The 17,362-nt window shown below is 37.5% G+C and overlaps 1 protein-coding gene across 1 annotated transcript; it reads left to right on the top strand.

Moving 5' to 3' along the window:
* The first annotated feature begins 326 nt into the window (after positions 1-326).
* Positions 327-2,417, top strand: LOC122985834. Its single transcript, XM_044356786.1, has 4 exons — positions 327-587; positions 681-830; positions 961-1,053; positions 1,344-2,417. Exons 1-4 carry the CDS (start codon positions 495-497, stop codon positions 1,647-1,649), a joined length of 642 nt encoding a protein of 213 aa, XP_044212721.1. The 5' UTR covers positions 327-494; the 3' UTR covers positions 1,650-2,417.
* Positions 2,418-17,362: the final 14,945 nt, after the last annotated feature.

The following is a 17,362-nucleotide window of genomic DNA, read 5'->3' as shown; positions in this document are numbered from 1 at the left end:
TTTTTTTTTTTTACTTAATTTCTTTTCTTGCTTTTACATAACATTATTGGTACAACTTTATTGAACGACCAGGGCTGGCAGTGCCACAAAGTGCTACAGCCCCCCCCCCCCCCCCCTAACGGTTCAACGGCTGCACAGAAGTGTCCATAGTTCCACACTCAACTTTTTGACTGTTTTGAGTGAAACATCTGGGTACTCACAGTGTATTTTTACATACTTCTCAGTGTGAACGCACTTACTTTCTCAAAATGTTAAGTGTAAGTACAGAAGTATGTGATTTGAGACACAGTACAAGTCTAGGGCTGGGGGTGGGGGGAAGGGGGGGTTATTTTCTTAGAAGTTAAGTTAGCTTGGAGATGCAAGGACACGTTACTCGCAAAACACGACTGTCAAACGTAGAATAAAGTTGTAAAATCCCAAAACGTCAGTGAAATTAGGTGCTTTTGTTGTTGTCGCTAACGTAGGCTTTTTTTTAGGTGAAACCATGAGGGTGCATGCCTGGTGGGTCATGTTCACTTAAGCAATATTACTCGAGTGGGTGTTCTTTAGCGCCATTTGAGCACGACAGTGATGCGGTCGGGACCGAGGCGCTTGCGCCCAGGTCCGCAAGCATCACGGTCTCAACTCTGGTATTCTCACTGCCCCCCCACTACCCCATTGCCCTACTTTTTTTTTCTTAGGTCTTTGCAGAGTTTAGCAGAATTGCCACCAAACATCTTGAAAGCAGTTTCTTTGAGTCTCTTGACAAGCACACTCCACGGATCATTGAACTCCTGCAGTCAAAAAAGGGAGCTGCTGGACTGAAGATTCAAGAGTTAATGGCCAACTTGGTAAGAAATTAATTTAATAATTTAAGTTTTAAGTTCTTACTCTCATCTACATACACTTACAGACCAACATTTTCATTCTTTGTCTGACTTTTTTTATTCTAATTGATGTTTTCTGTCTCTGTCTTATAAGTCATCGGATGTAACTGCAAGACGCTCCGTGGTCCTCAAAGGCCTTCCCATCGTCTTTGGTGATGACCCAAACAAGTTCTATAAGACATGTTTTGTAAGTACTTGCACAAAATGCAGTATATTCACTTGTAATACCGACATCAAAGATATATGTCCCTCACATTTCTGCCTGTATTCATTAATGTAGGCCTTCCTTTACTGTCTTATCTTTCACTTCATTTCAAATTTAGAGGGTGTTATTGTAGCTATTGATTGTTATTCTATTGTTCATTTTTTGTCTCTCCATCGCAGATCTTAGTGTATAGTTTATAATGATCATAGTGTCTAACTATCCAAATACTTCCTGACTACACATTGTTTTGCTGATTGTTTGTTTCTTTGCAGGAGACAACGAAAGATGAGGCCATAGACAATGTCACAGTCGGTGTATTGACCATCCTAAGTGAAGACGATCCTGAGCAGCCCGTGTCCACAGCCATCGTCCTTGAGGGAGGTATTGTGATGGACAAAATTCGGGACTTGCCACAGGCATTTTGCCTCATATTTGGCCTCACATATGCCTTGAACCTCGATTACCCAAAATGTGTTGGAAACACATTCAAATTCATTCAAAGTGTAATGCTTGGTTTGGGAAACAAAGCCCTCCCCCCAAAACTGTTAACAGTTAAAAACATGTTGTTTGACGAATGAGGAGTCAGATGTGAGGTAGCACTCAAGAACTGCTTATGACAGAGACATGAGAAGAGATGCCTTAACTAAACAGTATTTTGAACATTTTAAGAGCTGCCTAGATGCAGTTTATTTGTTGAGTTGATTTTCAAATCTGTTCAGTGCTTCTATGCTGGTGGTATATATAGTGCCCTCTTGTGAATTCAGGTGTTAAAATGTTGTGTAAAAAGAAATATATGTTGGATAATGTGGCATACCGTTAATGTTCTTATGACAGAGAAGAGGCGTTTGATGCTTTTATAAACAGCATTTTGAACTGTTTAAGAGTCAAGTGAAAATATAATCATCATTTCATTGTTCAATTGATACTCAGACCTGTTGAGTGCTTTTACAATAATGCCTTCTTGTGAATTCTGATGTTAAAATGTTGATTAAAAAGAAATGTGATATGTTGGATGATCTAGCCAGCAAATACCTGTAATCCAGCATAAATTGTGCGTGTTAAGATTCACAGTAAGTCTGCATACTGTTAATGTTTTTATGACAGGAAGAGAGGTTTGCTTTTAGCATTTTGAAATGTTCAAGAGTGACGTGAAAACATTTTCATTTCATTTCAATTTTTTTTTACAATAGTGCCTTGTGAATTCAGGTATTAACGTGTTAAAAGAAATGTGATATGTTGGATATTTGGATACTGTGACCAGCACATAATCCATCAAAAATTGTGAGCACAAAATCTGCATACTGTTAATTCTGTACACGTTTTAAATAAATTGAATGCAGATGACATTCTTTTTCGCAGTATTTTTTTCTTTCAAATTAAGAGATGATAACAAAGTTATTTTAAGTACTGAAGACTCAGAATTGACGAGTTAATTTCAATACAATAAAGTTACAATAAATGACTTATTTTAAGTCCAATGCTGCAGTCATAACCAGCAAGTTAATTCAAGAGCTGTGAACTCAAAATAATCATGTTTAGTTTAGTTTAGTAAACTTATTATAAACAAGTTCTCACAAGTACTGCACACTTATATTTAGTAAGTTACATATACTTAACTTAATCAAGTTTACTTAACTCAGTTAGTTTAAGGCAATGAGTTTGCATATTTTTTTTGAGTAACGCCAACTAATTACATTTTACAGTGCAGGCTGTTTTAGTCTGTTAGTGTTTTGTCAGACCCCACCTAGCCTGATGTCCAATTGTACAGCACATCAGAGTCGATGGTATTTTTCCTGTGACCTGAAGCTTTTTGGCCTCAGGAATTATGCCATTTTGTACGTTGTCTGAAAGCTGATGCTGAGTTCTGAGAATGGGCTAAAATGTATCCTGTGCACTTATGTGTTGTTTTTAGTTTGTGCTGGCTATTGATTGTTTTCAGAGGAGATGATGGATTTTTTCACTTATCTCTGCCATTGTATTTGTCCCCACCTCCCATCCAACTCAAAGTATTTTTGCATCTTACACATTGTTTTCATCTCCATTTGTCCACTGAAGGAGTTCAGTGGGCATTCTCTGAGTGACAGCTTGCGTGTGAGCATCAGAAAACTCCATGCAAGGAAATTGTAGTGCTAAACCCATGGGTACTTGTAGTGCTGTGCCATGTCTCCCCTGAGAGGGAACTTTTTCTTTGCGGGCAGTATTGCAGATTGCAATCAAAGCCCTATATTTATACACACAACATAACAGTAGTTAACAAAATTCATTCACTGCACCCAATTCCTCAAAGCACTCCAAGCCATTTTGTCCACTCAATTTTAATTTATTTTTGATAGTCAGCACCCAGGCTTAGTACAATGCCCTGCATACATTGAATCAATTTTTTTTGGTGTAGTTCTGAGCTGGAATGAAAACCTGTACAACCATGGTATAATATGGCACATGGTTGCCTAGTCGTGCTCTAACCAATTATAAAAATTAATTTCCATAGCCTTACTACCTTCTTATGTTTTGGTAAAAGCTTGAAGTACACTTGCCTGAGAACTCAATTCAGATTCCATGATTGTTCTGTAAATTGGTTTGATATTTAAACATGAAAATCCCACTTAGAGGTCAAGATATATTTTTTCTTCTACTGTGTTTTTTTTTTCTGCTTTCAGAGCTAGACATTTTTTGTTCTAAAAATATTCTGAGAATGTTACCTGTAATGGTCTAATAATGTTTTCAGCGGCAGGTTTTCTTTTGGTTCTGGGAATGTTCTAAGATAATGTTCTCTAAAAATATCCTAAAAATGTTTATCAATAACATTGTTAGAACATGCTCAAACATTCCTTAGAACGTTTTCAGCGGGAATTTTTTTTTTTTTTGGTTCTCAGAATGTTCTAGGATAACATTCTCTAAAAACATCCTAAACATGTTTGGTGACAACCTTCTTAAAATGTTTAGTGATAACATTGTTAAAACATTATGCCCTAACATTCTCAAAACATTTTCTGAATATTGTAGTGAGAATGTTCTTCCTTTGTTATCATGTGACATTGTTTTATAAAACATCATTCTATAACATGTTACCTCCACAACATCCTCAAAACATCCTCAGGAGAGCAGTTAAAACATTATGTCATTTAACTTTACAGGAACATTATTTGAAATGATAAACATCCTTAAAATGTTCTTTGAACATTACATCAAAATGTTATCTTTAAAACATTATTAGAACTCATAGGTAATGTTATCCAATGTTGTGTTCCCTTCCAGCTGGGTTACTGCATTGTATAACATTGTGTAACAGATACTATAACTATTACCTTGGGTGCTGAAATCTTCCACATTTTACTCTGCTCTCTCCTTTATCACTATCCATCGCCATGGGTTCAGCAAGGATGGTGCTGAACTGAATAAATCATTTTACATATGCATCCTCAGTGAACTGTACAGTGCTGACATACACAATACAAAAAAAAATGCCCAAAATATTACACAGCTCTCTCATGTGGAGCACCAAGAAAATTGCCTGAGGTGGAGATAGAATCCTCCTCTTTTTAAGTAGGGAACAATTTACTTGGAAAGGTTAGTTCTCCAAAATTCATAATTTGAAGGTAGTATCATCCATAATGTTGAAATATTTTTTGACAACAAAAGCATTCTGTTTTCTACACTAGCACATACGGTCATAATAGATGGAGGTAGAATGTTGTGTATATGTGTGTATACAGTATAAGCACGTTACAGTTTACACATTTGATTAAAACTAGCTGGCTGTACAGAAAGCTGAAAACATATGCCCATGATACAGGGTATGGAAGAGAAAGAGGAAATCCAAGAGGACACAGTAAATTGAGAAAGAGACAGTAGCAATATAGGTGAGGATATGTACAGCAACTGCAACTATAACTATAAAAAATAATGCCTCCTGTTGTTCGTTCGCATTGGTACGAAAAGGCTGTGCATAACGTCTGACAAGTATTGTGGCTGATCTGGAGGAATTAGAACACATTATGCTATCCAAATGAGTTGTAATGCATGGTTCTAACAGACTTGTCTGTTTTGATCATGTTAAGGTGATTTTTATTATTTTGTTAGTATTTGCAATAAGCAAACACTTTGCTTAATCTTTGCACTACTAACAGCGTTGACTTCTTTAATACTGACTGTCCCATCCATGCTCACACCTGGATGAACAGTCTATTCACTGGATGATCCAGTGGATCTCAGGCACCACTCCCTAGGCCAAGTGGTGCCCTCACTGCTTGAAGGGAATCCAGAACATCTTATTCGGAAACACTGAAAGCCAGTAGAGAGAAAAGGAGTAACAGAGGACTAAAAACATAGAAGAGATAAGGTAGTAAGCTTCCTCTGTTGGCTATTACCCTGCCAAATGCCAAGTTGAGGAATAAAATTAATGAAGAACAGGAAAGGCTGTTAAAAGGGAATTCCACTGATTTTACACATCAAAGTCTGTTTACAGCTCTTGGGGAATACTTCTGCATATGTGTAAAAAGTTGTATAAAGTCTTTTAAGTCTTAGAGGGAGCTGCATGGAATCTGATAAATTGCCTCAAGTGATGTCACAAAATCGGCTAGGGTCAAAGACTATGAGTTTGAAAATGAAATAAAAATCTACTTTTCTATGTGACCATATTGAAACAATTAGCACATAAATGTAATTAATTAAAAATTCTGTTGCACTCTTTTTTTCTCTCTGATTCACTTTCTGTCTTTAACTCACTCTTTTCTGAATTAGACAGGACTAACCTCAGCCATTGAGTCCTAATACTGATAATGAAAAGGTTGAAAAGGGCTATAGCAATTGTTTATCAGCTCATAAAGCTGTCAACAACAAATGGGCCAAATTCACAGTGAGAAATGCAGACTTTTGCAAATACAGTGAGATCATGTTGCACACATGCCTGTCTACTTCCTGAATTCAGTCACATTCTTGTAATATTAATCATTGGAATAGTCAACACACTGGCAATAGAACAGAACATTGTTGACAGCTGCAACTGAGTAGTCAGTAGTGCATTTCTTTTTAGGAACTTAAACAGGTGTGACATTACCACACTGGGTGCCAATTTGGAAAAGTGTACCACATTTCATACCAGACTAAACAGAGCACTGTACCTGTGTTTGAAACCAGTCCCAGTGCCAGTGTTTCCATGGACCAGCCGTGCTTTGGACCTGAACAGACAACAGCTATTTACCTTTTTCTCACAGAGACGGTTTGCATTTGTTATTTATTTATATATTTGTTGTATGCATTTACTGTAAAAAAATATGACTGAGTTACCCACTGTAGGTCATGTTTATTCTCATACAGTCATTCTTTCAGCCATCTTAGACACTAAATATTTGTTCATCATCCATCAAAGCGCTGCTGTTAATTATATTTTACTTTTAATGATGATAATCAATTTGGATTATCTATTCTTGTGAAGAAGGAAAACAGCTGACCACAGAGCCTACAGTTTATCTGAGTTACTATTTGCTTATCCTGTATCTAATTAAAACAGGAAGTACTTCCCTTGCGGCCTGTGCAATTGAAAAACAACCCTAGAGAAGCTGGGTGCTCGGAGCCACAATAATGTATCACCAAATGTTTGTAAGCCAATACTTCCATTAATTCTCACAGCAGCATTAACATCTCCCTTGCTGACTTAAGCAGAAATGCATTAGTCCCTGGCCCGATGAATTCTCAGTGACTCTGTGTCTTTTTCCACTCGTTCACTGTGATCGGCTATGTGTGCATTTACATAGTAAGCGTTTGTGATTATGTGAGTAATGTGAACTTTAGTGTTGGTGCCCCAGAGAGAACTCCTGACAATAACATAAAGCAACAGAGAATGGATAGGGGTAGCTGGCCTTGGCCTGGTTTACAATAAGTGAAATGACAATACTTCAGCTCTACCTTGGGGGTTGGGGTTACAAACATGGAGAGGGTGTTATGCAAAGGCAATAGAGCATAGCCCTGTATTACAGGTTGGATTAGATAAGTGTGGCGCTTCAGTTGACTGGCAGATTCAATTTGCTCAGCCGTATTGCAGACGAGGCTTGTCTCAAGAATAAGGGTGTGGAGCAGGTGAGAAGTGACTACATTTGGCCCAACATTGAGGTAATACCTATTATGCACTACAGCTAGTGAAGAGAGGCTGAAGACCACAAAACCATAGTGGAAAAAACATGACTTCATCTCAGTTGTATGGAAATAAACATACATTCATTGTGCAGTTTCTTGGAACAATAACAGAGCTTATTAGCCTAATGCTTTTAAGACATTATGTGTTCTGCTCAGTAGTCACTGGCATGTTGCCAGTTTTTTATTCCAGTAAACACGCTGGCATGTGAGATACTGGATTAAAATTATTGCTCAGGAGGGAAATGTTAATTTTGAAATAACAAATATGTGGTCTGCTTCTGGACACTGTCACTGAGTTGTGTGCGCTTGGTGAATTTGCAGTCCCCGAGTGAAATAAGTTGGAACAGCTGCCATGTTTACATACACATACTTGTGCATGCCTACCCTAAAAGATGAAGAGGTAATCAAATGATTACACAGTCTGTTTCAACCCCCTGAGTGTGTAAAGTGTAAAGAGAAGACTTGAGGGTGTCCTTCCAGAACATTGTCAGGGAAGGGAAACATTTGCTCTCTGGCCAATACCTGTTAGTTGACAGAAGAATATGAAGCAACACTGCACAACAACAGATTGAAGGCCAGATTTACTAAGGCTTTTGCTCCTGTTTTTCAAGTACAGATGTGACACATTCTGCCCCAAACATATACAGTGTATTTTTCGAACAGATGCACCAGGCTTTATTATCATAACTCATTTCTGAGTCTGGTGATCTCATAGAAATCCTACCGCCAAACTGTGTCTATGAGCTCTCCTTCATGTGCAATGTGCTTCTGGAGGACAGTCAAAGGTACAGTCCAGAAGCTTATCTTTTAGTATATCAGGCAGAGAATATGTGCAGATTGTGGCAAAATCTGGCCTTGAGTGTCAAATGTACTATTATTCCAAACAAACAATCCACACTTACATTTACTTCTGACAGTTTCTGAGCTGGGAGAAGGGGATAGCATGACAGGAAAGGAGTATATTTAGCTATGTTGTGTAGAAATTAATATAATCAACAGTGGAGAGGAAGATTATAATGCAGAAGCAGTTTTAGAAATTTCTATGGACTTCTTTGATTTTTATATACTATATACTTTTATATACTATATAAAAAAACAACTAGGTGTGCTGTCTCTAAACATTTCACCTATATGTTCAGTATCAACATTTTTGCTACTTGCTAAATACATTAATTAACAATATTTTCTCATTATGGTTAGAATAAATGTAATTCAGCCAGCATTACATTTCTAGCAAAACATATTTGCTATTGCAATTTAGTTGTATATGAACGTATATTTCTAGGAGACAGGATTAGATCAGAATGTAAATGGGTCAGCCAGACCACATTTGGAGGTGGCTATGTGAGCCAGGTGTAAATGCAATCTGTAGAGTGTGACCACAGTCTTAAGAAAAACATCTGCCCGTGAGATCACTAAACTCCAGCCTGTGAACTGGATGACATTGTCCATAGTGTATCCAGATACAGATCACATGTTAATACCAGATGTAAGTAGGGCCATGCATTCGAGTTTTGGTTTTTCCCTACATTATTATCCTAATATAAAGTTATTTGAATATAGTCAAATCAGAGCATAGATTTATCCTCAAATAAAAAGGTACTTCAGTTTTTTATTTTATTTTTTCATCATTTATGTGTTTGGTTTCCTGACATATTGTTTAACCACTGCAACTAATGCTCAAATAATTGTGAATGGATCATTTATTTCATAGCTTGACTTTTTTTTTCACTAGTTCCTACTGGGGACGAAGCCCAGAATTGTCTTGCAATGTGATCATCTCATGAGATATATTCAGCCTGTAGGTCAGAACTCATCAGATCTTCCACGAACAAAATATTGGAACGTAGACAATCGACAAGACAACATATACAGTATATAACATTGTCTTCAAATCCTTATTTTCTTACACTCTCTGACAAGAAATTATCCTTAAAATTCGATGCTCAAACCATAAATGATCACGACATACTACGCATACTGTCAACAGTCAACAATTTATTTCACAGCTTTGTTAGCTCTTTTAACTGCTACATCTGCAGCAGGCACTAGATACCACAGATGCTCTGTGCGATGTAAAGAATTACCTATTTTAGAGCAGTACAGCAGAAATGTAAACACATCATCATACTGCACTGTTATTTCTTCAGGCAACGCCTCAGGTGGTGTCCACTCATTTAAAGATTTCAGAAAAAACTCTGGTAACCAAACAGATCATTTCAGATAGATACAGGGCAAAAGGTCGGTTGGAGCTCAGGGCATGCCCTGTGGCAAAGACTGAATAATTGTCTCATTCTGAATTGAGATATCTGAACTTTGACAGACTCATGTATGGGAGATGAACACAGGAGAGTGAGGTGAAAAGAAACAACAGGAGAGGTCTTGCACAAAACTGTTAAGTGCAGTGAACCCTAAAAAGACAAATGATGGCCAATAATGACATGTAAAAGAGGGCATACATTTATAAAAACAATCTGTCAAGGAGAAAGAATAATTTAAATACGTACAGTATTTACATTTAACATAATGTAGGCAGCAAAAGCAATACATCATGTCTGGAATGAAGCAATACTGATGTAACAGTGAAATGTACCTTTCAAAGTCATTTTTAATCACCTTTTAATCACTCAATTATACAGCGATGTTTGAGATTCAGAGAGACACAGCTAAAGGCAAATCATTAGACATGTGAGGTAATGTGGACCAGAGGATAACAAAAGTCAAGACAGGAGCATACAGAATCCCCATAGGCATGCATTATACAGCCATCTGTATATGTACATCAATCTACTGGAATGACATACAGGACGTCTGCGAAGGAGACATTTAATGCCTTGTCAAAACATTACCCCTGTGACTGTTCTCCCTAACTTTGACAGACTACCTTGTCAAGGCATGGAGCGTTTTATATCTCCCATCTGCCTCGTCCTGCTGACAGGCGGCTGAGTCAGACGGTCTGGCCTGAGAATGGATGCATAGCGCCCAAACTCAAACACACACACTCACTGACCCATTTACCTTTTATTTGTTCACTTACACAGTGCACAGCACTCATGATCAATCACTTTTGTGTGTTATCAATCTGTTTACTTCCAAAGTCTGACAAGAAATTATGATTCTAGGGCTATAGTCACGGTTTTAATCAATTCAAAGATTTGTAAGGCATGACAGATTAGTCTAACTTAAAAAAAACAATGGTGGAAATAAGTGTTTTTTTTTATCTAACAAAACAAAAACTTCTTGCTCTTTTCTCCAAGCAAAAATTTAAAACAGTAAATTTTGTGATTAATAGTTATGACAGCATCCATTGTAGCAAATGTGCATGTAGCACTTTGCAAATCCCGCTGAAATATGGTGTAAATTTGAATGTTTAATCGTCTTGAAATAGTTGGTGAAAAAAATTTCACTTTTGAACATGTTTTGAACATCTTTTCACCAACATCTTTTCACCATCTTCAAGTCTAAACTGAATCTAAATAAAAGCTGTGTAACTACTAATGGTCAGGATGGAAACTAATAATGGACACCACAGATATCCCCCTGCCATTGTGGGCATTCATTTCAAACCATGCAAGGCAGTAGAGAGCAGCAGGAGGTGGCACTGCCCCTCCCACCCACCCCCAGTCAGTAGACGGATATCAGGAATGTTCTGTGGGGTTAGAAAGTGTGCATGTAGCAGAGATCCATCTCAATTAATCCATTGTAATTACACCACCAACGCACAGCAATACCCTACATATCCATAGCATCATGTATAAACTCTCGGTTGAGTTACCACACATTTTCCTATTTTTATCCGCATGCCTGTCAATTCTTCTCAGGGCTTTAGACTGGGAGTATAAGCGCAGGCCTCTGACTCCATTCTCCGAGCAAACAAACAAACACAGTTCAAGCAATTAACCCTCCTCTGTTTTGATTTGGTTCGAGGGTAAGTTTTTTCCTCCTAACTTTGTTGACATTTGTAAGTTTCACCTTTAGGTTTAAATAATGGAATATGGCAGGTCCCATGCTACTTGAAGGGAACACACTTTAAGATAAAAAAGAAAAAGAACTACAAGTAAATACTAGTGACATAAGCATAAACATTTTGATTGATTGTCAGAAGCTGTCTCAGATGCAGTGAACATATCCCTGGCCCTACATTACTGACTTTGTTCATCTAACTAAAATGGAACGAATCTCTGTCTGTCTGTCTGTGTATTGCTGAGGATCCAAGGAAGTACAGTTTCGAGTGTGAGCTCTCAAGATCTCTTGTTCCTGGAAATAGCCTGGTCTCAAATAGCTAGCTGTCAGCAATGACAGCAGCCAGTTGATTATCTCAAGTTTGCTGTGAGCTTTTGCATCCAAATGACGCCTATACTCTAGCATTGCTAGGGGACGCAACTATGTCATGGCAGGTGTATTGCTCAGGATCCAAGGACGCACAGTGTTGAGTGAGAAGTTGTTTGAATGAGCAGTTCTTGAGAAAACTGCAAGCAGCAATACCAGGCTGACTGATTGCTTGGCCTCTGTTCCAAACAGGCATGTTTTGAATAGGCACTGCAGTAGTGTACAAAAAACACAGAATTATCTACAAGCACTGGAGTGTACAGGAATTAGCAGCTAGAGTTGCAAGTACTACTTCTAATAAAACATTTCTCCTCTTTGTGGTTGCTGGTAATTTCAAATTTAATAAATGCCTTTTCTTGTCATTCTTCATGTTGCATAGTGAGAAGCCAAACAATTAATTGTATCTCCTAATGAACAAAGACTGAAGTTGATTCATTTTTATGTAAAGCAAATATGTTGAGTTGAAAGAGGTGGGGAAGGTCACACATCACTCAGATGGTCACAACTGATGTATGCTTTGTTAGCATTAGGGATGCACAATATTGGATTTTTGGGACCGTTAGGGTGACACAGTCCATCAAGGGAAGCACTGTCAGGCGGTGGAGGAAAGGGCGACATATTGGCCTTTCATAATCGGCAGAATTCGCTGATGCCGATATTGTGCATTAAAATGGTGTTTGATTGGGCAGGGACCACAGAAACATACTACATGGCCTGTGTACAAAGTATGATTAAAGATAGTATTAGATGTAAATACTTATTTGCAGGATTTTTAGTTACGTCTTGCATAATTTACTGAAAAGATGAGATTTTTTGTGTGACTCAACTCTATGTTTTGAGACTGCACTTAGTGATGGTGTTGAATTGAATGGTGTTTTGGTGTTTTTACATGTATGGAAGAACGACATTTGAAATGATGTGTAAATAAGGCCATATTGTAGGCATATTGGCTTACATATACAACACCATGAACTAAAGCAAACTAAAAAATCTAAAACTAAAGCATCAAAAAAGAGCATATTGCAGTCAACACTGTTGACAAGAATTACAAGTTGTACTGTAAGTGGCAACTGGTTTATTTATTACAGGATTGCTTTGAATAACAATTCATATGGGTTTCTATTTTTGTCAGTCACTCAGTGTAGAATTTTGTTAAGGGAGAAATGGGGACTTGCATGTACAGTATGTCTTTGGAATTGAGAGTCCTGGGGTGGGGTGGGCAGGGCTCAGGAGGTAGAGCGTGTCATCGACTAATTGGAAGATCGGCGGTTCAAACCCTGGTTCCTCCAGTCTGCATGTTGAAGTGTCCTTGGGCAAGATACTGAGCCCCAAATTGCTCCTGATGGCTACACCAGTGGTGTGTGTTTGAATGTACATTCGATTAGATCCTGATGAGCAGGTTGGCACCTTGCATGGACAGTTGCTTTTGGTCCATGCAGTAGTAAGAAAATAAAATTTCACTCAGCTGTTGCATACAAATGTGTTGCTTGTCCTAATGGCTTAACACCCATGCAGAAACTAATTTGTAGTTGCAATCAATAAACTTAATTTGTATCATTATGTGAAGGAATCATTCCAGGATCCCAGAATAGAGTAAGACAAGACACCCTATTAGGGTTACTTTTTTGCCATTAGACCCACTACTAGCATCCTTTCTTTTCAACCAGTGTCACTCTAACATCCATGTGCGCTGTGTGTGATAGTTAAGTTAAAATAATGATACACTAATGGGCTGTACAAGCTTAAAAAGACAGTACATTTAAAATGCTGTGATAAGGTTAAAAAGATCATACGCGCATGAGAAACAATTTATAAGATGTGTTTAAAAATGGTTTCGAAAAAAGTAGAAATTCATTATGTTAAAAGGGGTTAAAATGTTCAAAGGTTCTTAATTCATTTATTGTTTATTTCATTATGCACTGTTAAAAGTTCAGCTATAATAGCGTTATCAGTGATCCGTAAAGTAGTCTTAATCTGCTAGCTTGGGATCGATTGCTTTTGTCTCCATCCACGTATCAAGGGGAAATCGCAGTATTTTCCTCATTCAAGTAAACGCTCTCACTGAGGAAACATTACCCTATCACTCTCGTGATTATTTCTCCCCATTTTCAGAGGCATAACATGTGCAACTGCATCTCTTATAAATTATGTCAATATGGCACGCAACTGTTTTTCTTGCGCTGAATACAACTTGGAGGGAAAAATAATGCCACCCCAGGTAAAGGTTTTCCTCAACGTATTAGATAGAACTTTAATATGTATGTCCAGGGAAAAAGAGAGGTGTGATTATGTAAAATCTGCTTTTTTGCATTTAATCTTTTGGTCTACAGCTGGGGGAAACCACTTTAGTTGCTTAAATTGTCTGTTGGAAGGTCCCAGTGTAATAGGGTTGGGTATTTTGGTGAAGAAACAAGAAACAAACCTAAATGTGATGTTTGGATGATTGTTAAAAAAACTGTTAGAACTGTTAAAAAAAAACACAAAAAAACAAACAAAACATTTACATTTAAATCATTAAGTTGTATGAAGATTGCATAATTTAAACTGAAAACTGCATTTTTTAGATTTTTTATTTTATTTTAAATTGTCCATTCAGTGAGTCCTCCAATGAAAGGTTCCTGACATACAAATAGACCACCCAGCTTTGAATGATGCAGCATTTCTTGTCTTTTTTTTCTCACATTCTGAATTATAATATCTCATTGTTGGTCTTGTACAATGCTGTAGCAATAACATACTTATTATTAATTACTTAATTATCAAGCAAATAAAGCAAATTTGAATTAAAGCAGCAATAAAAAATGAAACCAAATTATTGTACATAAAAAATACAGTCCTCAAAATTAAATGTCAGAATATATTGTTTTAACAACACATGTACAGTAAGTGTTTTTTGATCTGATGCCTCTAATAAAAGGGAGGCACCATTTATCAGTGCCTTCCACAATTGTTTCAAATCACAGTTGGAAAAATACATCCATTTTATGATCTGAAAACACTATGGTTATAGTTTGGATACAAAAACTACTTGGTTGAGGTTAGGGAAAGAGCATGGTTTAGGTTAAAATAAGTACTAGGGTAAGGTTGGAAAAACATCTTCTTTTGAGTTTTGTCATCACCATGTTGCCCAGCAACCAGCAGAGATTTCAGGAAGTTACTCTACCTGGCCAAGAAATAAGCTGTGTCCCAATTCAGGGGCCACATCCTGGATGCGGTCTACAAAGGCTTGTCCTTCGTAGACTGCGGAGGCTGGAACTGAACGTCATTAAATGAGATGGTCTGGTCTACTGAGGATTTCCAGCTGCGTCACTAGCTGGTCCCGCACTTAACCTTGCGTTACAAAGTGCCGCTCCTGTCGCCTAGCAACCTTGACAGCTGCAATTGATTATTTGGACACAGTTAATAGAAATGGAGCCAGAAGTATTATTTTTATTATTGTGGCAGCCCATCCAGGTCCAGCAGCACCACCAGGGATTCCCTGCTCAGTTGAACCAAAATATACACAAACACATTTTCTAAGGCCTAATATTTATAACAATGATTTAAGACTACTAAGGACCTGCAGAGACCCTGTTATTCCACTCCTTATCCACTTTATTTATACTGTCAATAGTTGTAAAGACCGCTCTAAATGAAATAAACAATGTATTAATAAACAATTACTTTGTTTTAATTCATTCAATATTTTTTTATTTTTCAATTAATCTCTCGAGAAGGGAAAAGAGCCTGTCCATTCTCTCTCTGCCTCTCTCTGTAGCAGTGTACTTATTGACAGCACTAGCTAGGGTTCAACACAACTACCTGAATGTACTGTGAAAAAAATAATCTCAATTTAAAGCTCCACTTATACGTTTTTTCTCACAAAAAACGAAAAATGTCTGACAGAGAGATGCAGTAAATTACGTTATTCTGTCTGTCTATATTAAACAAAATTTAATATAGATTGATCTGTTCATTTTAATACATTTATATATATTGAAATGATGATGGTGATATCTGTACATATAGAGCCCCACAGGCAGTGCTGTTGTTCTGTCCAGTAAAAACATGAAACTTAACTTTACATTCAGACAAATTAATGCAGCAGCTACAGTTGTTAGCAGGCCTGGAATTAAGTCATTTTTAGGGCAAGGCCACTTTGGCCTTTGATAAATACAAATTTATTGGGGCATCATGGCCAAAATGTAGGGCACCAAGACCAAAACCAATGGTGCAATAACAATAAGTGATAATTACATTGTATGGAGACAAAACAGTATACAATCAACAATTAGTAGTCAGTGTATTGGAAAAACAGTACTGAGTTTATTAAAACTGTACACTGAATGTTTGATGTTTCCATAAAATGCTGTTTTACTGATTTTTTTGAAAATGTGAACAATTCATTATATTAATTGTTATTGTTATATTTTAATGATAAAATAAAGTCTATGAATGGGTAAGGGTGATCAAAATTAATCTGAACAAGTTTCAACACCCATGCAACTATTAGCATTTACACTTTAAACATTAAACACACTGATGAGAAACTTCTCAAGGATAGACTAGGATGATAGCTGCGAGTCAAGTAACAGCCAACAGACTCTCCTGATCTGTCTTAACTGAGAAGTGACTGTCTGCTTACAGAGAAGTGTGTGTGTGTGTGTGTGTGTGTGTGTGAGAGTGTTGCATTGCGCTGAAAGAGTAGCAACCCATCAGATCTCACATCAAGTTATAAACTCTTCTTTGTATGTTTGTAGTTAGCTTACATTATGCAGCAATATCCTGGTTAAGGATGTTACCTGCTGAGAGTATTTTTGACCAGTTACGCATGTCGAACTAGGTTAATTTGCATACACTCCGCTAATAGCTTGTTCACAACATCAGATATTCTTTTTCAATGGATAAAGTACCGGTGTAAAACCGACTTCTGCATGGAGTGTTGCATTATGGGTTGTTGGCAGCATTAATGTTGCTAGGCTAGCAAATGTATTAATGTCTATAGTATATATGTATATAGTGAGCGTGTTAGAGTCAGTTAGTACTAAAAGTGTTTCATTAGTCCAGGTTAAGCTGCAAGAGAATCTGAAGGATCATGTAATGTGTTTTTCTGCCACAGAGGAAACAAATTCATGACGAGTGAAAATGAGTCCAAAGCATCTTCCGACGTCTCTGCTACTACTACCACAAGCTGCCAGATACCACCGTCACAGACAGGTGTCACAGGCAGTCTTATAATGCTATCTGCCAGAGAAAATTATTTTTGACCGCTTCCAAGAGCCTGGTGGGAGAGTGTTTGACTAACTTTAAAACACAATGTGTATTAATACTTACACTGTACAGTGTTTAGCTGTCGTGCTGATCACATAATGTTAACTGTTAGCTAATGTAAGCTAACGGATTAGCTGTTAATGTTTATATTGAAGTTACACATATATTTGCAGTGGGAGAAATCTACTGTTGATGTCCAGCGTGATGATGGTGACACTGAGAAATGTTCAGTTTGTTTGTTTGCTGTGTCACGTGTAGTTTTAAATGAGGAAATCTGCAAATTTCTTTTAACGGCGTAACAGCCAGTTCAAAACAGGGAATGCCAAACTAGCTGTGTGGGTAGTTAATTTCAGAGGGGACATTACAGCCACACTTTGGGGCATCCACGGCACTGGCTGTTTGGCCGTGGTATAATTCCTCAAAATCTCCACCATTGCTGCTGCCGGTTGGTGTGAAATGCATTCTGGGATCGTTTGGGCTGTGTTTGTAGGCAGATTTTGTTACCGTTGGAAAGAGCCATGGTAGCATTGTGCAAAGCTAAGCTAACCGGCTTCATATTTATTGTACAAACCTGAGACTG

The sequence above is a fragment of the Thunnus albacares genome, chromosome 7, assembly GCF_914725855.1.
Source record: "Thunnus albacares chromosome 7, fThuAlb1.1, whole genome shotgun sequence".
Lineage (NCBI taxonomy): Eukaryota > Metazoa > Chordata > Actinopteri > Scombriformes > Scombridae > Thunnus > Thunnus albacares.
The sequence above is the reverse complement of the archived record's forward strand: the minus strand, read 5'-3'. Positions and strand labels throughout refer to the sequence as shown.

Coding starts and splice junctions, on each gene's coding strand:
- LOC122985834 (XM_044356786.1), top strand. CDS start 495: ATGCCTGGTGGGTCATGTTCACTTAAGCAATATTACTCGAGTGGGTGT. Junction 588..680: donor GTGATGCGGTCGGGACCGAG/GCGCTTGCGCCC, acceptor TTTTTTTCTTAG/GTCTTTGCAGAGTTTAGCAG. Junction 1,054..1,343: donor AGTTCTATAAGACATGTTTT/GTAAGTACTTGC, acceptor GTTTCTTTGCAG/GAGACAACGAAAGATGAGGC.